This window comes from Danio rerio, chromosome 7 (assembly GCF_049306965.1).
Source record: "Danio rerio strain Tuebingen ecotype United States chromosome 7, GRCz12tu, whole genome shotgun sequence".
NCBI lineage: Eukaryota > Metazoa > Chordata > Actinopteri > Cypriniformes > Danionidae > Danio > Danio rerio.
In genome coordinates, this window is record NC_133182.1 from 26,005,494 (window position 1) to 26,027,433 (window position 21,940).

Below are 21,940 nucleotides of genomic sequence, written 5' to 3' on the forward strand. Positions count from 1 at the left end.
TATGATTATTACTGAACTAATACCGAATTGTCCGCGTCTGCATCGCGGTGCACCGAAGAAACAATTAATTTTGACACCCCTAATCTGAGGTAAACCATCTTCCGGCACTTGTGATATGGTAATAAGTGTCATGTAAATTTGTATCCAAACTGAAATCAGTAGCATTCAGCACTTAATAAAGCACATAATCAGCACCTTAGGTGATCATTGTCTCAGTTATGATGTTGTTCAGCTGCAATGTTGCAGAAATTGAAACTGTTTCTAAAAAAGGAACTCCACATCATCAATTATTTAGATTTAAAAACTCTTATTTACAGGGGCATCATGGTGGCGCAATGGTTAACACAATCGCCTCACAGCAAGAAGGTCACTCATTCGAGCCTTTTTTGTGTAGAGTTTGCATGTTCTCCCTTTGTTCATGGGAACACCCTGGGTTTCTTTGGGTACTCCGGTTTCCCATACAAGTCCAAAGACGTGATAGGTGAATTGGGAAGGCTAAACTGACCGTAGTATGTGTGTGAACGAGAGTGCATAGATGTTTCCCAGTCATGGGTTGCAACTGTAAGGGCATCTGCTGCATAAAACATATGCAGGATAAATTGGTGGTTCGTTCTGCTGTGGTAGCCCCAGATTAATAAAAGGACTAAGCCGAAGGAAAATGAATAAATGACTCCTATTTACATCCAAATGATAGCTTTTAATCATGTGTCGCAGTGCTGTGTTAGATATAGTTAGTGCACAAGTATACTTTGGGCTACATGCTCAGCTGTGTGTTTTGAGCAAGTCTATTACCAGGGGTCCGTTCTTCGTACGTGGATTACTCAGTTAGCTGGATTTAGATATTGACGATTTGACACGATCCAGGATCGTTTCGTTCTTCAAAGCTGATCCGAGAGTTGTTGTCATAGCAACAGTTCTGCTAGGCCAAACTTGATCGGGAGCAGGTTCAATTCATATAAACAGGATTAGATCGGCTCAGTTCAAGCAAAGATAATACAGAAAGTATGTTCTGAATTCTAATATTTTCTTACAGTAGTAGTTAAATACACTTGGGAAAATGGTACATATTTTTTAACTAAATATATATATATAAAGTTATAGTCATTAATAAAATGAATTAAGTTATACATATTAATAAAATGTATGCAATCTGCACCCTCGAAATGAAAGTACAAAGACTGCCACCTGGTGGTGCAAAGAGAACTTATTGATATGAACTTTTTAGATCGCTTTAGTACAAATTGTGTATAATAGAAATGCACAATATGTGACTTTTTTAAAAGCAATAATACATTTCAGCAGTCATAAACAGGTTTTGACAGTTAATATGCCGGTGATTTGATGCTTCACGAAAGTTGCAGATGCCTTTACCGGTATGAAAACGCTTTTGTAAACAACCAGTTATTTTTTACACCGATTAAAAAAACGCTTCTATAATAAAGAAAATATTTTCTAAACGTGGAACTAAATACATTGATATGCATTGAAATACATGATGAATACACTTGACACATGAAAGTGTAAAGCCTGCAGCTCACAACAAATGTGGAAGGTTATTGCGTGTCATATTTAACAAACCGTTTATTGCTAATTTGATGTAATTTAGCTCACATGGATAATTGAATATTAATCAGATGGTGTCATTACGCTGCTGTGCCGTCAGCCAATCGTTGCATTGCTGATCATGATTTCGAGGATCGATAGATCTGTCCTTCACAACACACGCAGCGATCTCCGATCAGTTTATCCAGACATTCTAATCTGATTCGCGAACTTGTTTGAAGAACCAAATTAGCGAGAGATCAGTTATCAAGATTAAAAGATCCAGGATCTGCCAAATAATCTTAGATCATTTAAGCGAGGTACGAAGAACGGACCCCAGAACACAAAGTGTAAGGGTGTTTTCAGACCAGTAGGGTATAAGGATATTTCCTTATCAGTTTTTCTTGCCTTCACTTTCACAGTGCAACATTCCATAGTCAATCAAAATACAAGGAACACTTTACAGAATGTAGATATGAGGAAAACATTCCTCTAATCGGTCAGAGTGATATCCCTGTTTATGCACTTCTGTGTAATTAACCCGATGGATTGACAAATTTGCGCCGTGGGCTTATTTGTTGACACTGCGCACACACATACTTACACAAACATTTAGATATGTAGCCATTTTTCCCGCTCTAACTGATAAATTGTATATATTTAGTACATTAAGAGCAATAATTGATGATTTGTTGGGACAGCATTGTTGGAACGCGCAGAGAAGAATCATTACTCAGTTAAAGATGAAGAGGTGCTCTTTAGTTTTCTGCGATAACTGATGTGTTTACCAGCAGAATCTGACACTCGGGTTTTATTATGCAGCACATTTCCCAAACTGAATTATGAGAACGCTTGCTTTATTGGGCCATTGAGTCAGATTGTTTTTTCACTTTAACGGAATCACTCCAGAGCTTGTTTTCAGGCAGCCTTAGATTGATTGATCAGATTTAACACACATTTTCCTGTGAGTTTGCTTGATTGTGACTTGGCTTGTTTGCTTGTCCAGATTCCTCAGAACCTTCCCTGCTCAGTGACCCTACAGCCCGGCCCAGAGGACACAGGAAAGGTAATGACACAAGACATCTTTTAAAAACTGACTTTGTGACTTGAAAGATCATATTGTTAACTACTACAGTATGTACTTCTTTCTTTATTGTGTATTTTAAGTTAAACGGCATGTGTTTTGTTTTTTCACCCAAAGGGCACATTTAGATCCAGGGTATAATAAAGAATCCAATGTCTTCTTTGAGATGAAACTATTATAACAATTACATTTTAGAGACACCTGAGAATTATTTTATGTTTTAAGAGCATTATAGGCATAAACCAAATGTCTTTTCTCCCGTCTCATTGGTCATTAATCTCTGTATTTGACTCATAGGCATGTGGTGTTGACTTTGAGGTCAGGGCATTCTGTGCCAAAACTGTGGATGAGAAGACTCACAAAAGGTAAAGTGTTGCTCCTTGTGAGTTTCTGTTCTTTTATTTGTAATTTTTCCATAATGATGAAAAAGGTTTTGAACACAAAATAATTGTTATTAATACATTTTTGCACCTCACCCCAAAGGCTGACTATGTACAATGCCAAAATAAATGTAAAACCGTCTCCTCATATTCATTACAAAAATACAATTTACATCAATCCCACTTTTAAATGTATGCAAATAATGTTTTGCCTGATAAAACCTGTGGATAAGTTTATAGGATACTTCTTTAATTCTATATTACTATATATATTACTATACTTTGGGCAACATAGTCAGCTGTGTGTTTTGAGCGAGTCTAATAGTAGAAATATTACTAAAGTTTATTACTATATGCTCGTATAGGTATTTTAAATATTATTCACCAAATCAGTTATCAGTTCTGTATGGGTCAATTCTTAAATGTAACTACACTTTGGGAAGCATGGTCAGTTGTGTGTTTTGAGTGAGTCTATTACTAAAAATATTGCTGGAGTCTATTACTATATAGTAATAGTCTATTATTACTATATGGTCTAACTATATATACTTTATAGTCTATTACTGTATAGTACTATACTCCCAAATATTACTAAACTTTGGGCAACGTGGTCAGCTGTGTGTTATGAGCGAGTCTATTACTGTTTATTACTATATAGTTGTCTACTGTAGGTACATGGTATTTTAAATATTATTCAATAAATCAGTTATCAGTTATGTATAAGTCAATTCAAATCATTACTCATATCATAAATACACTAGCATTCACTAGCATCCTGGGATTTGTTTTTCCAAAGAGTAGAATTTTTATTCAGCAAAAGTGCATTAAATTGATCAAATGAGACAGTAAAAAATGTACATAATTAAAAAAAAAGCTTTCATTAAAAATAGATGCAGTTTTCAGAATGTTTTGACATTAATAATAATAATAATAATACATACATTTTTATGTTTCGCTAAATCAGCATATCAGAATAATTTTCTAAAAGATCATGTAATAATAATAATTAAATAACTGTTTTACCTTCGGTTATATTTTTTGATGTCAAATATTTTAAGTAAGTTTACATCGTAATCAAACTTCATTTATATAATTATAATTATTTATTTGTTTTTAATAGATTCCAAACAGTTGAATGGAAAGGGAATGTCATCTGTCTTTACAATTGCAGTACATCAGGTTATGTCTAACTGGGCTCTTCTTCACAGGAACTCGGTGCGGTTGGTCATTCGTAAGGTCCAGTACGCGCCAGAGAAACCTGGACCGCAGCCCATGGTGGAGACCACACGCAGCTTCCTTATGTCTGACCGCTCGCTGCACCTCGAGGCCTCACTAGATAAAGAGGTGCGAACACACACCTACACACGATCACACTTCATGCACTGCCCTCGGCTTATCAATAATTCAATTACTTTTCTCAACTACTACTGGAATCGCTGTCTTTCGGTTTCATTTTTCATCTAAGGTTATTGCCTTAGTGTATAATAAAAAAGTATTAATAAGTAAAGTAAAATATGCAATATGCAAATGTAGTGCAGTTATTTAAATATTAAAAGATACTTGTATTATGAAATAAATGTATTATGCTTGTACCATTTTAGAATTTGGGGGATTTTTGGCTTATCTTTATGTCTTTGATTTTTAAGTTTAGTTCACAGAAAACATGAATAAACAAAATACACTCCCCTATAAGATCATTTTCTCATATCTGTATTCTATTTATTTACTGAGCAATATGTTTATACATTCTTTGACTCACAACATTACACTTGCAACATATATTTTACAACATACAACATATTCCTTAAAAGAATGATTTAAAAATATACAAATATTATATATAATATAGTCAGCCAGTTTGCAGTATTTTCTGAATTATGGAGTAATGAAATGAGATTCAAAAAATCCCCTCTGGAAAAACTTTTAGAGTCAAAAATTTAAGACCACGTCTAATTTTGACATATTGTTTAGTGTGCTAGAAATGGATGCAAAGTATACATTTTAGCACATATATTTTTTTAAATAATTGCTTTATTTGCATATTTTAAAAAAAATCTAGAAAAATTGTACTACACAAAATGTTGATATTCTTTTGTGTTATCAATCTGTGGCTGTATGGAGGTAATAGACACACTTTAAAATAAGATTCTGTTAGTTGATATATTTATTATCATGAACTAAGAATAAACAATACGTGTGCATCATTTATTAATCACAGCTCAACATTTACAAATGCATTAATAAAATACAAAGCTGTTAACATTAATGCACTGTGATGAGTTAACGACTTTGTTTTAATTAACTAAAATTACACTGAGTATGTTTACATATACACCAATAGTCTGATTTTAATAGGATTAAGACAATACTCTGATTAAGAGTCTACCATGTAAACATTGCTTTTTATTAATTTTATCAGATTAAGTTCATAATCGAGTGTGAAGTTTGCTGATTTTTGTTGCATTATTAACGTTCATTCAGACATGTTAAACACCACAATCCAACTCTTACCGTCATGTGGGATTTTCGCAGCATTTTGTGACAGTATAGTTTATACACACACAGCTGATTGACAGCATTCTCTGCATCTACCGAGTCAGTGAAGGACCACAAACAGGCGCAGATCTTCTTGTGCGCTCTCAAATAAACACTGCTAAAGTGCGATTTAGTGCGTTTATATAGTGATATGTCGCCAATATTTATTAGATCTACTAGGAATATTTATGAATGTCTACAATAGACCTACTGAGCGGTATTATTGCACCCTGAAGTTAAGTGAAACGGATATATGTCATGTTTGCTGGCCTCACGTATCACGCACCTGTCAGTCAACCAGTCAGTCAGTCAGCAAGTAACCTTAAAGGGTTAAACAAATGACGCACAGCACTACTATGGTTACAGAAAAGTTTGCGCTTTTATAATTCACTTACCTTTTAATACGTTTTGGTGTGATTATCTCCCGATATTTAAAAAAAAAAAAAAAAAACAGGACTGAATGTTTGGAATAATAAGCTGTAATGTATCCGTGGTGGGATCAATTTTGCCGTGGCACCCCGCCGTGGAAGAATGAATGTAGCGGAAACCATGCATACGGTGTGCGGTATCAAATTCCATTAAAACAACACTCTTCCAGCAGTTCATACTCTCATCCAATACTCTCATGAAACTCGGAGGAAATGGGAAGCGTGGTCACGCAACGAGCAATCAAATTATGTGCTATAACATGTAAATGGGATCATAAAAGGAAAATTGAAAAAGCAACTCATGAAACACCTTAATTTTATTATTGTTTATTCAGATTAAGGCAAATAATTTGATTAATGATTTCCCTGTAAAAGTAGTCACAGATAAATAAATACTAAAAAGATTGTTCATTGTTCATGCTAAATACATTAAATAACATAAATACCGTGTTTAATCCTATCCAGTGTTTTTTCTTAAGCATTGAATTCCTCTTTTTCAGCTCTACTACCATGGTGAACCTATCAGCGTCAATGTCCATGTCACCAACAACTCCACCAAAACAGTTAAACGAGTTAAAATCTCAGGTAGGGAGAGCATTTTAATAATTGATGTTGCATGTATTTAGAGTAAATGTTACATTGCTGTAAGTAAAAACCATAGCTTTTGTGTTTTACATGTTTGTTATTATGTTTTAAAGTTGCCTTTAGAATTGTTAACCTCAGCAAGCTTGAATCCTTTAGCTTTCCTCTTCCCCTTTTTCCTTTCCTGTTGCTTTTGTCCTGCATTTGTGTCTCACGCACTCACAGATGTTTACAGCAGATATATGTTGTTTACTTGAGAAGGAATTTTCAGTGTTTCATAATTCATCTGTGACAGAATTTAAAAATATCTTCGTAGCTCACAGGTTTGTTTGCACTGAAACGCTGCTTTTTCTGTGCTCTGGTTATAGTTATGTCTCAAAGGTCAACATGAAATGGGGCATCACAAACAAATTTCCATATTTAATGTGATATATTGAGTTATCTATATTAGGGCTGCATGATATCGGAAAAAAACTGACATTGTGATTAGTTTGTTTTTCTGCAATATTGATTGCAATAAGAATATCATTTCACAAGATGATTATTTGGGGAGAAAAATCATAATTTTACATCGATTGGGATGTTTGGTGGAGAGTGTAGAAAATATACAAAATTATAATATATGAATATATTCCGGGTTACACAGTATCTCAGTGGTTTGCACTGTCTGTCTGTCTGTCTGTGTGTTCAGGATTGTAACGTATGTAAGGCAAAAATAAATCTTACTGACCAGTTAAACAGTGGTGTCTATTTTTAGATTTATGCATCAATAAGAGTCTGCCTTAATTCTATGTGAAAATGCATTCATTTTTTAAATACTGTGAAAGATTTTTCTCTGTGACCCTTTTTTCAAAATTTGATTGTCAGTGTTTATTTAAAGTAGGTTGTTTGCTTTAAATTTATAAATACCTATACATAATTGATGAATTCAGTGAATCCTTATGGGGAAAAAGAACATTAGAACAAAAAATACATATAAATAATTCTATATTTAATTTCATGTTGACTATCCTCTATGTACGTTTCTATCTGTCATTTCTCGTCTTCTGTTGATCTTTTCTGAAGTTTGCGCTTCGGTTCCGCTCATGCTCAAGTGTTCAGTCAGCAATTGTGTGTGTTTGGTTTCCTGTACGCTCCCTCCCGGCCCTGGTAACCCCCGCTGTGTTTCCCTGCTCTCTCCCCACAGTGCGACAGTATGCCGATATCTGTTTATTCAGCACCGCTCAGTACAAATGTCCTGTGGCTCAGGTAGAAGCCGAGTGAGTAGCTCTCTGTCCCTCTTTTCACATCCCCAATATTCAGTGATCATCTTCTTTTCTCAACAACCTTTTCCACATCATCATCTCCACTCTCCTGTTCTGTTTAAAATGCCCCATTTATTCTTTTTTAAAGGTTTATATCTCTGAAAAAATGATTCATTGGAATTGTTTTTTTTTTGAGGTAAGTGGTTGCAATCGTTTGCAACCTCTTACCTTAAAAAATGGAGTAAATCTAATCAATTATTTTATTACCTCAGTGTCGTTTTGTTTTAGAGCCTAAAACCGGTTTGCCTCCATCCAAGATCAAAAATTGGACTGTGTCTGAATAATCCTCTCTAAACTTTCTGAGAGCCAACTGTTCTCCGATTGGTCGATTGCCTAGTAGGCTGTAGTTGTTCTTTAACTTACAGCGCATGTCAGAACTCAAACGCAGGTTACCATTATTACATTTTAGAGGCTAAATCAACACTTGAAAACAGGGATGCAGTGGCACTGGTTTACCATCTAAATAGGACTTATTTTAAGTGCATTCAAAGAAATTTTGCTTTCACAGCACAGACAGCAGCATTTTTTGACATATTGTCAAGTCAAATCTAACTCTTCTGAGGCTCGGAAACAGCAACAGTGTTTGAGGGTCACTGTAGAGGATGTCCGCAAGCCAAAGTGGAGAATATTGGCTTCATGCAGATTTGTTTCAAACCAATGTAGGTTTGTGCAGCATGCAAGACTGAAATAACTAACAACTCATTTCAGGCAGTTCAGTTTCTTTTGGGAGACAATAGCATTTATTGTGCACTTTGATAATTGAAACTGGTGGAATATCTTGGATTTTTAAAAGGACTATTTCAGCCAATAAAAGTCAGGGAATAGATTTTTTTTTTGTCTTAGTCATGGAATATTATGGATATTTTTTTATGCCTTGTTGTCAGGTTAAAATCCATTTTAGGGGTTTTGGCTTCAAAATGCCCACTTCAAAGAATGGGTGTTAAAAAGTAGATTTCAGAAAACAAACAAACTTAAAGTTACTATCGAGCTATCAAATATGTGCTTCACAGCCATGCATACATTAAGTATATCTGATTATTTTCAAAACCTGAGGTAAATTATTCATTGTTGCTCTCGTAGTGACTAAAGTCCTGCAAAATGATATTCAATCTAAAAGCATTTTAGAGTTATGCAAAGCACAACAGCAGACTGTTTTCCATGGTCATTATAGGTCATGGAAATTCAGCATTTTAGTCAGTGAAAAGTCTAGATATTTGTATATTTTACATCCTCGAACATGTACATTACACACCACATGAAAGGTAATGTCAGAGAAAAAGCATAATAGGGGCATTTTAAAGAATCCAACTTTTGATTTTTACCTGTCTTCTCTTCTTATTTGGTCTGTTTTGCTTCTTGCCTCTGTTAGTGTCAAGTAGCGTGTCAACAAAGTAAATTTGTAGTGCTTTATTAGTACACGTGCTTCAGATGTATTCTTGCCTATTTAGCAGGCTTGGCTATCAATTGTTTTTTTTACACTGGTGTCAAATAGACATTTTTAAAAGGGTATCTAAACAAATACCTTTAAATAAAGCCAAAATATGTTGGAAGACAATGAAGAATCGCAGTTATCTTTATAACAGGTTACTACTTTAAAATGTAGCCTAATGATTTTTTTATTTTCATAAAAAGAAGTAAATGTCCAATGTTTTACCTCTTACACCTGCGATTGCAGTTAATGGCTCAGGCTTGCTGAAACGCCAAAATCTGCTTTCTGATTTGTTTAAAATACATAACAATTGTATAGGTACCAGTGCCACACTGGCAGCAGTGTTGGTGAAATGAGTTACAAACTAACATGTTACTGTAATTAAATGACTCATTTAATGTGTTACTTATACTGTACTTTGCTGTCTAAAAAAAATTTATACAAACTTATTTTGAAGAATATTTATGTTTTTTAATCTTCAGAAAGAAATTTATCAAGACAATTGCAAATACTTAAGAAACAAAGTCAAAAATTAGTGGGTGTAATGAAATATGGTGTCATTAAAATTCGATTTACTTTTGCAGAGTAATTCTTAATGTTACTTAAATAAATGTAATATTGTTATTAGAAAGCTTGCAAATTCAAATTTCCTTTTTTTATTTCTTGAAACTTAATTTTAGGCAAAGTTTGACTCAGATTTAAGAGTTTAATTTCCATTTAGATAAATAGAGGGCCACACTTAATTTTGATAGTCCGTTTGTTAAAATTAATTTACATTGCATCTACATGCCAACTAATTCTCAGTGGATTATAAGTAGACTATCAGGTTGGGGTTAGGTTTGGGTTTAGGGCTAGTGTAAGCTGACATGTACTTGCCTGTTGAAGGAGCAGTATCAACAGATAATAAGTAGACAGTCTACAAACACTCAAGTGGACTATCAAAATAAAGTGTTACCAAATAGAGATTTTAAATAGTATTTCAGTCAATTAATTAAACTCAGAGTAATTAAAACAATTTTTAGAAATTGTAATTAGAAAAGTAATGTAAATGCAGTTTAAAGGATGCTATTAGTACCCAACACTGATTGGCACTCTTTGAATCAAACTTTGTTTTTGCTAAAGCCATGCTCGTGCATCCAACCGTCCCAAATAAACTCCAATTCAAGCTTGTCTGTACAGCTTTGTCGCTCGTTCCCTGTCATACCCAATAGTCACTATATCCTTGACCAGTCTGTGACCTTCTCAGTCTGTAGTCGTCATGCAGTCTTTTACAGCAGCACCCCTCATTTGACATGACACAGAATGGCTTAACCCCTTTGCCCCGCTGCTGAAAGTCCCACCGCTGGCCTCATAGTCAATAGTTTTTCAGTGCCATTAGGACGACAAAGACTTTCTCTCCCAGTGCTACAGGTTACAGATGTGGTTCTTTACTCTCACGACACCTACAGCAAGTCTGTGGGCCGACAGTCATCACGGTGAGTCTCACACTTAAGTGTTTGTTGTGGCTCCTGTGACCCTGAGCTCACCCCTGGTTGTCGATGAAAGCTTTTGGACCCTTTTCTCCATCCTCTGTGTGAGATGAAGCAGTGTTGGTTTACTTTTACCCCTCCAAAAAAACAAGAAGCATAGTTGTCTGGAGCTGTCAAGTCAGTTGGGACCAATCGCTAGTTTCCTTTTTGTAGCTTCCAGCTTGAATTTCCCCTGTGTTTTCCCTTTATTTATCTTTTTCAACTTCCTGTCAGGACAAACAAACCATGAATGAGTAGCATACTGAATAATCCTGGCGTTTTTCTCTTTCTGCTTATTCTGTCTTCACCATATGTTCTCCTGATCTTTCATCCTGAAGCATTATTTATGTTCTCATGAACCACATTTTATGTTTTACCTTCTCAAACTCAGCCAGAGTGCTGCTTGGTGATCCCACATACAAAAGGTTGTTATGGTATTGCTGTGCATTGACATGCAGCATTTCTTGTCTACAATACATTGATCATCTAAATCAGGTCAACTCATAGGTGTACTGTACTGTATATAGTGTTTATTTACAAACATATTTTGGGGTTTGATTTTGTTTTGCTTTTTTTCCCATCAAATTTTTCTTTTGTTTTGCTTTTTTTCTATCAAATTTTTCTTTTGTTTTGTATTATTTGAACACAGGAAAAACATGCAGTAGATGATCAACACTTAGCTGTCGGCATAGATATACATGTAATAACCAATATACAGGTAATAATATTGAGTAATGCCAAAAATAATGAGAATAAAAAGGAAAAACTGAAGAATAATTGACAAAGACATACTAAAACAAATAATAAATAAATATATACACATACACACACATACATATACATAAAACAAATTTCTAAACCAAAAAGGCAATAAACCAAATCTGTATTTATGGTTAAGTAAGGATGAAATGAAGCCAGTTAAAAATAAATAAATAAATAAATAAGAGAATGGTAATAGACAAATAGAATAAGATATTCAAAAAAGAGGTCTACAACAATGAAGAAGTTATTTAAAGCCCAAATAAAAAAAACTTAAACAATTACTATAAAGAAAAAAAAATTAAAATAATAAAGCGGGAAAATTTACATTTTTTTAAATTTATTTATTTATTTATTTTTGAATGTATAGGGTCTGGAACCAGACGTTTTTGCTTTTGATGTCTCCTTGATTCAAATTAGTAAACCTTTAAGTTTTTCCAAGGTTTGTGCCCAAAGTCTGACGGTGTCCTCTCTTGCACATTGGATGTGAGCAGTGGACATTTCAAAATACACAATATCAAAAAAAGTTAGAACCAAATGATGGTGATTAGGAGAATGTGGAGGCTTCCACAGGTTGCAACTATTTTCTTGGCTGCTGTCAAGCCAGCTAAAAACACTCGCTTCTGAATTTTGTTAAGCTGGATATCAGAAAAATCTTTTAAAATAGAGGGGGCAAGAGGGACTGAAATGTTTAGTATTGAAGACAAATTTTGCTTTCTGTATTCCAAAAAAATAAAAAACAAGCTCAGGACAGTCCCAAATCATGTGAAAAAATGTACCAGTTTCACTTGTAGGACAGAGAGTGCATTTAGGAACAGGTTTAAGCTTCATGCTATAAAGTTTGCATGGAGTAATATAAGTCCTATGGATGAAGTTTAAATGATTCTGTTGAAGATTGGGGTTCCTGGATGTAAGCATTACCATTGCCCAGACGTCATCCTAATCAAAACTGGTAGAAAGTTCTTAAATATCTGCTCTCCAAGAAGAGAGTCTAATGACAAATGGATGTACAATGTTCCTAAAAAATAAACATGTATATATTTTAGAAACCAATCCCTTTGCTCCCTGAGTCGTGCAATAGTTTTAACTAGGGGTGTTCTTTAAGAGGAGCCGTCCACGGGACCCAAAGGCTTTCATGGCTGCCCTCAGCTGTAAGTGAATGAAAAAGGAGGAGCTTTGCAGATTAAACTTAACAGAAAGTTCTTCAAAGGAATAGAGACCCTTTTCACCCATTAAACTATCCAAAAAGTGAATAAATTTGTCATACCATTGTCATATTTTTACATACCATTGGATATTTATTAATAAACCGTAGTTATTAAAGATAGGAGAGCAAGGATGCCAGTTTAAATGAATATTAGATATTTTCTGCTGCACTACAGCTCTCTGAGATAGCCTGTGATATTAAGGGGCCAAAACTGAGCTTGCACTTATTTTTAGGTATATTAGCAAACAAAAAATCATTCATCCAATTTTCCTCAAGCGAATGCCAAGAAACTTAAATTTTATCATCAAACCAGCAAAGTAGGGGACGAAGCTTTTTAATTTATTTTTCTATTAATATTATTATTATTATTATTATTATAGTTTAATTAAACAAATCAGCAAAATCAATACAACACTTTTGATATATTAATAATAAAAATACAATTACTTTGTCTTATAGTTATAATTATTAAATCTAAAGAAATTGAGATTGCATTATTATATATATATAATTTTTTTTTTTTTTTTTTATTGGTTGTAATTTCTTCACTTAGACATTAAACCGTAGAGCTTATATTTTGGTGTCAAACCACAAAGAAACTTCACTTATTCAAAAGGTTGTATGGTATTGTTGTGGATTGACACACAGTCTTTTTTGTCTGACATTAACCAGCTAAATTAGGTGTCATTAAATGTTACTCTTCAGTCAACACAGGGGTATGATGTACTGTATAAAGTGTTTATTTACAAAAATCTTTTTTGTTTGATTTTGTTTTGCTTTTTAATTACTATTTAACTTTATTTTTATTAGACTGTCAGTAATTAAAAACTTGGCAACTAGCTGTGTTTGGCTTTTATTTTAACCAGTTTTTATTTTAGCTTTAAAATGAAAATATACACAGGTCACTACTGTGCAGGGGAAAAAAGCAGGAAGCTGACAGTATTGATTTATTATGAGAAAAGGGAGTTTTAAAGTGCAATTACACTTTTCATATGAATACAAATGTGGTTTCAAGTTTTGTGTTTTAGTGTTAAACCCTAACTTGCAAATTTATTTCACATAAATGTGTGACCAGTAGAATATCAACACATCACTGTGTGACATCTTACTGGTAATCTACAAGACTACAGCATTGCTATAATACATAATGCACATTTTATGCATTATAAGCAGCTCTGAAAATAGTACTGAAATAAAAAAACTAAAGTAGAAGTACCATTACTTCCCAAAATATGTAATACAATTAAAAGTATGTACTAAACATTACTCAAAGTGTGAGTAAAAATTAGCTCTTCTATATAAAAAAAAACTCGAGTAGTGAGTATTATGCTGTAAAAAAATCAATTTTATACCTGGCAAAATAAAAAAATGTAGCTCACATCAATCCTAAGGGTGTTTAAGTTAAATTGATTGCCATTCATGATCTATACATACAAAATGTGATGAATAAACTTGAGAACACATAAATAGATGCACCTATAATTAGCTAACAGAACGCAGGTTGATTAACATGCAGAGTAAAATCTTTGTATCCTAAAGGGCAAAATTCTAGCTGTAGCAATATGTAAACAATTAATTTATGCACTTTGAACCCTGACTAACAAGCCAAGAGTGTTTAGCAGTTGACGCCAAAAAAACAAGCTCGTGCAGCACTGATAGAATGCTGGCAATTTGTGCATGTGTTTGAAAACGTAACATTCTGTAGTGCATTTTAAAAAAATGTAAATTGATCAGAAAATAAAAAAGGAAGGAGTCTGGAAGTAACATTAGCATTCACTCATAATGCATCCTTTCAAGGCAGAAGTCAAAAAATGTTTCGCTTTCTTACATGATCAGTGACTCTGAAGACCTTGGGTAGCCGGTTGAGTGGCTAAACTGTGCAGAACCTGGTCCAGTGTTACTGTGAACTGTGAATTTGACAGTAGTATCAATACTTTGTATTGTTAAATTTAGTGCAAAGTCAAGGTCAGTTCTTACCTGTCATCCTGCTGCTGTTCTGCTCCATCTCTGATTACATTATGTCCAAGCATTTGTATGTGCATGTCTTTTTAAAAGAGTTCAGTGCAATTAACATCATTTAGAGTAGGCATTTTAAAACGGTTTAATGTCACAACTCTCCAAATATACCAATTTCCTCCAAGAAGTGAGCATTTTAAGATTTTTGTTTTACTGTCAGTAAGATACCATTTCAAATAGCCAATTGATTTCTGATCATTGTCAGAATGAAATAGGAATGATGTCTATTTTTGTTTTATTATTTTAGCTTTAAACATATTTTATTTCCTCCCAAACTGTTTTACAGACCTTACAGCACCCCCTAGAGGTTGTCTGGGTCTAGTTTTGAAAACTACTTGCCTGCAGCCTGTAACTGAAATTTGCTGAATCCAACTGGAATAAGATTTGCAAATAATGGGAATGAAATAAACTGATTATGGCATTAATTCCAGAATTAGAGTTTGCCTTATTTTTTTCTGCCATCTCACTATCAGTGTTATTGTAAAAATTTGTAGTATTATCATATTTATTCATATTTAAAATGGAATGGTAAACTTTTAGGCATGGGCCGCTCTAAGTTTATGATGGCATAATAACCTTGGATAAAAATATCACGGTATTGTGCTGACTGCTCTAAAATAAGCTCTTTTTAAACGTCTGGGTAAAACAAAACAAAAAACTTTTTCCCTCATCGAACACAATTTATTTTATTTTAAGAAACAATATTTTGGAACAGTAAACATGTCAGGCTAAAAAGTTCAAATAAATCATTGACTTCTGCACTCTTTATTAGTTTCAAAAACACAACACAGTAACCTTACATATAACTTGGGAACGGTATAACAGAACATTATAGCGGTTTTAAAACCTTGACTTTTCCAAACCGCGGTAAACCAGTTATCATCCCATGCCTATATACTTCACGTTTTATGTGCTTTTTTTCTTGCTTTTAGATTGCTTTATTTATTTTTTACTTTATTTAATTTTTTATTTAACATATGCCTAACTTATTACATTTTCAGTTAGTTGCCAAGTTAATGTTTTTCATTTGGGTTTCTTTTGTTATCCAGTAATTAATTTTGTATTTACAAATGCATTTTATTCTAATTATTATTCTTGTTTTGCTATTATTATTATTATTATTATTATTATTATTATAATTATTATTAATAATAATAATAATAATAATAATAATAATAAAAGAAAAGCTGTTTGCACTAAAATCACCAGAACACTTGGTGTATTAATAATAAAATACAATTAATATGACTAATTGAAAAAAATATTAAATTTAAAGAAATTGATACTGTAATATTATTTGTTTGTTTGTTTTTAACACCAGTAAAAATGTCAAACTAGTGTTTATGGTTGTTTATTCTTTCTTCTTTTGCCTCCAGACATTAAACCATAAAGCTTATATATTTTTGGTATAAAACTACAAAGAAACTTTAGTCTTGAAATAATTCTGTTACGTAGACAGCATATTTATGAACCCTTTTAATTACAAACCTGGAAAGATGTTTGACGCATGCTGCATTTTCATCTGCACAGTGTATGTGACTCGAGCATGCGATGCATCAGATGATTTTTAATAGTTTTACAAAACAACAACAACACCAGATTAACATTCATAAATTAATTCTACTTCCTTTCACCCCAACACACATTTCGCCAATGTTTTTTTTTTCATGTGAATTAAACAGATTTCTAGCACTAAAGATTGATCAGACTTCACAATATAGGTTTTTTCTTTCTCCAATATGTTTTAGGAACAAAGACTGACTGTGTTTTGTTTGTGCATCTGCAGTGACCAGGTGTCTTCGAGCTCCACGTTCTGTAAGGTGTACACACTCACCCCCACACTAAGCAATAACCGAGAGAAGAGGGGTCTGGCTCTGGATGGACAGCTCAAACATGAAGACACCAACTTGGCCTCCAGTACCATGTAAGTGGCCTTCAGCTGACACCGCGTCACATGCTCGTTGTTGCGTGCTGCCAGAAAAGAAGAACATTACAGCATTAGAACATCTTGAGGTTTTGGTGCTTGTAAAGTTAACCCAACCCATGTGCTCATATAAAGCCTCTAGCAGGGTTTTAGCCATTTCTGTGCTCACTGTGTTTTTTGCTGTGCTTTTAGAGTGAAGGATGTGTCCAATAAGGAGGTGCTGGGGATCTTGGTGTCCTACAGAGTTAAAGTCAAACTTGTGGTGTCCCGTGGAGGGTGAGTGTGTGCTTTGGCTTCAGTACTTCATTTAGACTTAAGGGGATAGTTCACATAAAACTAAAAATTAAATATTTACTTGCTTTCTAGTATATTTTTCCAAAATATTTTTTTTTTCTGGTGAACACAAAATTAATGTTTTGAACAATGTTGGAAACTTGTAAACAAGGCTTGACATTAACACAGCCGCCAACCCACTAAATACGGGTAAATTTCAGCTGTGGTGGGTTAGACAGCCTTTCCTACTAGCTACTTTGGTCGGTTGGAAATAATTTTTAAATTGTAGTTTTCTTAAAAAAAGATATAAAAATATATGTGCAAATGTGATCTTAGAATCGAGAAGCAGCAAGACTGACAAAAATAGCAAAAGAAACAGGTTTCCAACATTTTTTAAGAAAAAAAGAAAAAAAAAAAAAATATATATATATATATATAAAAAAAAATTTTTAACTCAAACAGGCTTGCAAGTTGAGGATGAGTAAATTATGAAATGTGTATTTTTGGGTGAACCATCCCTTTAATATTTGTGCACAATATCATAATACTGAACATGATTGATTGATTGATTGATTGATTGATTGATTGATTGATTGATTGATTGATTCGTTTATGCATACCTTTATTTGTCTCATGGTGGTATGAAAGTATAATAGAAACACATATGCATACACATACCCACACACATAAATACATTGTAAAAAATGTAATGACACAAAGTCAAGACAACAAATATGTTGAGATGACTAGAAAAGTTCATTCGACTAAAAAAATGAAGGCTGCAAAATTGTTTTACAGTGTATGCATATACATAAACAGTTGAAGTCAGAATTATTAGCCCTCTTTTGATTTTTTTTTTTCTACTTTTTTTAAATATGTCCCAAATTATGTTTAACAGAGCAAGGACATTTTCACAGTATGTCTGATAATATTTTTTCTTCTAGAGAAAGTCTTATTTGTTTTATTTTGGCGAGAAGAAAAGCAGTTATTAATTTTTTAAACAACATTTTAAGGACAAAATTATTAGCCCCTATAAGCTAATTTTTTTTCAACTGTCTACAGAAAAAAACATCGTTATACAATAACTTTCCTAATTACCCTAACCTGCCTAGTTAACCTAATTAACCTCTTTAAGCCTTTATTTATTTTTTATTTATATTTAAGCCTTAAATATCTAGTCAAATATTATTTACTGTCATCATGGCAAAGATAAAATAAACCAGTTATTAGAAATGAGTTATTAAAACTATTATGTTCCGTAATAGTCTCTGTTAAACAGAAATTGGGGGAAAAAATAAAATAAACTAGGGGGGGGGGGGGTAATAATTTAGGGCGTATAATAATTCTGACTTCAACTGTATATAAATGCACATGTACATACACATATAAATACTAAGAATGTAAAAAAATGTAAATAAACAATAAGTACAAACAACAAACTTTGTCTTATTTCAGGGATGTGTCGGTGGAGCTGCCTTTTGTCTTGATGCACCCCAAGCCCTCCGAGCAGCCCAACTCTAGACCGCAGTCAGGTAACGCCTCAACTTTAAACATTATATAGTATGTTTACTCTTGGCATGCGTGTTTTGATTAAAACAAGCTCAATTCATGTATTTGCAATTCATGTGACTAAGTATCTGTGCACATTTACATTTAAGCAACCAACAGAAACTTTTATGCTTAAGGGAAACACCTCAGCAGTGTTATTGGGGGTGGAAGAGAATAACTCTTATTCACTTATTAACCTGTCTGTCCCAACTGCCCAATGCCATTTGCACTGAGGACGGGGGAAGATATTGATATACCATAGTATCGCAATTAATTTTTTTCCACAGCAATATTATTACTATATAAGGCTGTCCATTTATTATACTATTTGGTGGAATATTAAAATCTTTTTCCTTATTGTCCACTACAGTATATAGTGTTTTTTTATTCTTCTTCTGGTTTGCGGGGTCACCTTCATCATGCAGTAAGTTAGTAAAATAAAAATGATAGCATGGTTTTCATTAGTGTTGGTCAGTTTGTCTATTTGACATTAGCATTGCAGACAATAAAACTGAATTGAGAAACACAAACTGATAAATATTTCTGTCTAGTTGAAAAAGAAAAAAGCTGCTTTTGAGGACACGATTTGAAATAGAAAAAAGCTAATGAGCAGAAAGTCACATTCATATTTAAAACCTCCATTTTGTATTGTGACACAAAGACATGTGCTGGTGTAAGTTTCTGACAAAACGATAACCTTGAATGAATATATCACGGTTTCACAGTATTGTGATCACTGCTCTAAGATATGTTCTTTTTTAATGTCTGTGTAAAAAAAACAGCAAGTTTTTTTCCAATTGAAAGCATTAAATTTTATTTTGAAAAATATTTAAAATGTTTTAAAACAGTAAATATGTCAGGCTAAATAATTAATATAAATCATTGACCTCTGCTATCTTCATTAGTTTCAAAATCAGATTTATTTACAACTTGAAAAGACATCTTTTTGGATATCTTGCTTTTTCTGTAGATGTAAAGTAAAGGCACTGCACTGTTTAGGTCTGTAGTATGCTTGGATGTTAGATAAGTGATTAGTTTTCGTGGCTCGACACCAGTAGCTTTTCATGTGGAGGGTCCTTTTCTGCTGGAGATACTGTTGCTCTAAAAAACGGAATTAAAAAACACATTTAAAATAAGCTTACATATACTTTAGGAACAGAATAACAGAAAATCGCGGAAAAGTCACGCGTCTCCCTCTTGGTCCTCAAATAAGTTGCGCACCCTTCTCACTCCCAGATCCCTCCTTTCACATGATGACGATGCCATCGTCCATCGCGATGTTTCACATTAGACATCGTACGATGCCAAAATGGTCGACATCGCCCAACCCAAGTCCCCTTTACCACCTACTTTTGACCGAAATTGTTGCTGCTCTAAAGCTTGAAAGAATTTGTTTTGCTAGGGCAGATGCTTCTGAAAAGATTGAAAAAATCTGGGGCCTCTTCCTTACCTTTTTAAGAGTTAAAAGTTGGGCGCTTATGATTCATGGACAATTTCACTCCTTTCTTTTCAATGTTTTGAGTTTGATCAAGTAAAACTCAATGGTGTATATTATTTACTTTGTATGGTGCATATTTGAATGGACTGGTGCTACGTTTTATTTATTGATTATTTATTCACTTCTTATTATTACTTTGTTTTTTGTTTTGTTTTTTTAAATTACGTATTTAATTTTTCTGTATTTTTTTAGATTGTATAAATGTTTTGTTCTGTATTTGTACTTAAACTGTTATAAATAATAAAAAGAAAAACTCAAAATCAAATCAAACAAAATCAGCTCATTTTACCTGTGAACATGACAACTTTGATTCACGTCACTTTTTTATATTATGTATGAGTTTTGATAATATAGATTGATATAGATATAATATAGAGTATAGATAATATAGTTTTAACAGAACTTGCCGCTGTCCTCCACAGCTGTGCCAGAGACCGACGTCCCAGTGGATGCAAACCTCATCGAGTTTGAAACAAAGTGAGTTGGCTGTGATTTCTCATTCACTGTATCAAATTCTTTCCATCTACGTTTGTTTTTCACTGGCGTTTCTCTCTGTCTCCAGTAACTTCTCGCAGGATGATGACTTTGTGTTTGAGGACTTTGCACGGCTCAGGCTGAAGGGAATGAAAGACGAAGAGGACGACCACTTCTGCTAACGGGCCGGAGGCTGTATGGACGGCCGTCAGGGGTGCCAACCTGCCAGTACTCATACCTCTGCTCCACTGCGCCCATCTGATAGAGTGGAGCTCTTACTGATACTTTCTTTCTGTCCTCCCTCCCTCCTTTTGTTTTTTGGTTCCCTTTCACAGCGTTTTTAGCATCCACTCGGTGCTTTTAATCGACCTCTGTTTCTCTGGTCATGCGAACCGCTTCACTGGGGTGCTTGTTTGTCCGATAGAGAGTTTGAGGGAGAAGGAAACTGATGTTTTTGTCGTTGGACAAAGGGGTCCATTGATTCAGGGGATTTTATTCGTTTTCCTTTTGGTTTTCCTGTCATCATATTCCCACTTATATATCGAGTGGGCATTATTAGCTATGTAATTACGGTATATGTTCTATGTTATTTCATTGTACAGTACAAACACTGTTCACAGACACCATAGGGAACTTGAGTTTGGTGTTAATTTGATTCCACTTTTGCTAGAACTGTAATCTAATCCCTCCATACCTGCTCGGTAGCTTTTTATGTTATAGTTATGTAAAGCGTATACATATCATACAGAAAAACGCGTAGTAACACTTTTCTGTGCACTCATAGTGCACGCATTACTCTGATAAATAAGGTTGTGGCATTTTTTTAGTGGAAGAGTAGCGCATCGGGACACAAGCGTCTGGTTTCTTATTGTACATTTTAGCCTCTATTCCACATGTCGAAGTTGTAGGATATGTAAACACTGCTACAAGTCTTCAGTGTGAAATTAGCTTGTAGATACAAGAAGAGGACAGGGACAGGCTCTGTATGTGCCGCACACACACACACACACACACACACATCGTAATTCCTCATTCTTTGTGCCTGCCAAACTTTATTTGCCAAAATGTGATGATTTTACAATGTTGCTTGTAAGTTAAGCTCAGCTGGGTTAGAAGTCACATGCTCATTCCACGTTTCAGTTGTTTCACAGAAGCTGTCGATGTAATCATTGGACTGCCAGAAATATTTTGATGATGGTATTTTAAAAAAAAATCGCATTTATACAAGCATGATTTCCAGGACTTTTTTGACTTTTTAATCTCGTTCTCCCAGGATCAGCCCTTTCCTATGACATTCTGCATAGTTTACTACTGAACAATGGCAAATGTACTTATGTTACAATGTGTACAAGGAAGTAACATTTTGCAGTGAACAAAGTGGAGCTCCCGTTGAAGGACAAAAAGCTATCTTGAAAATAAAGGATTGCTTTGTTTAAAGCACCCATATAA

The 21,940-nt window shown here is 33.9% G+C and overlaps 1 protein-coding gene across 4 annotated transcripts in view; it reads left to right on the plus strand.

The window, feature by feature from the left end:
• The window catches only part of arrb2b (arrestin, beta 2b), a 79,262-nt gene extending 57,322 nt beyond the window's left edge, over window positions 1-21,940 (plus strand). Inside the window, exons 6-15 of one of the 4 annotated variants that reach the window (XR_012382345.1) lie at window positions 2,549-2,608; window positions 2,924-2,991; window positions 4,215-4,350; window positions 6,470-6,554; window positions 7,738-10,759; window positions 16,561-16,698; window positions 16,891-16,974; window positions 18,427-18,503; window positions 20,440-20,494; window positions 20,580-21,940. Coding sequence is in view for 3 of the 4 variants with exons in the window: in XM_068222202.2 (XP_068078303.1) it covers window positions 2,549-2,608; window positions 2,924-2,991; window positions 4,215-4,350; window positions 6,470-6,554; window positions 10,687-10,759; window positions 16,561-16,698; window positions 16,891-16,974; window positions 18,427-18,503; window positions 20,440-20,494; window positions 20,580-20,673 (870 nt within the window). In the remaining variant the exon portion in view is untranslated. 4 annotated transcript variants of the gene reach the window in all.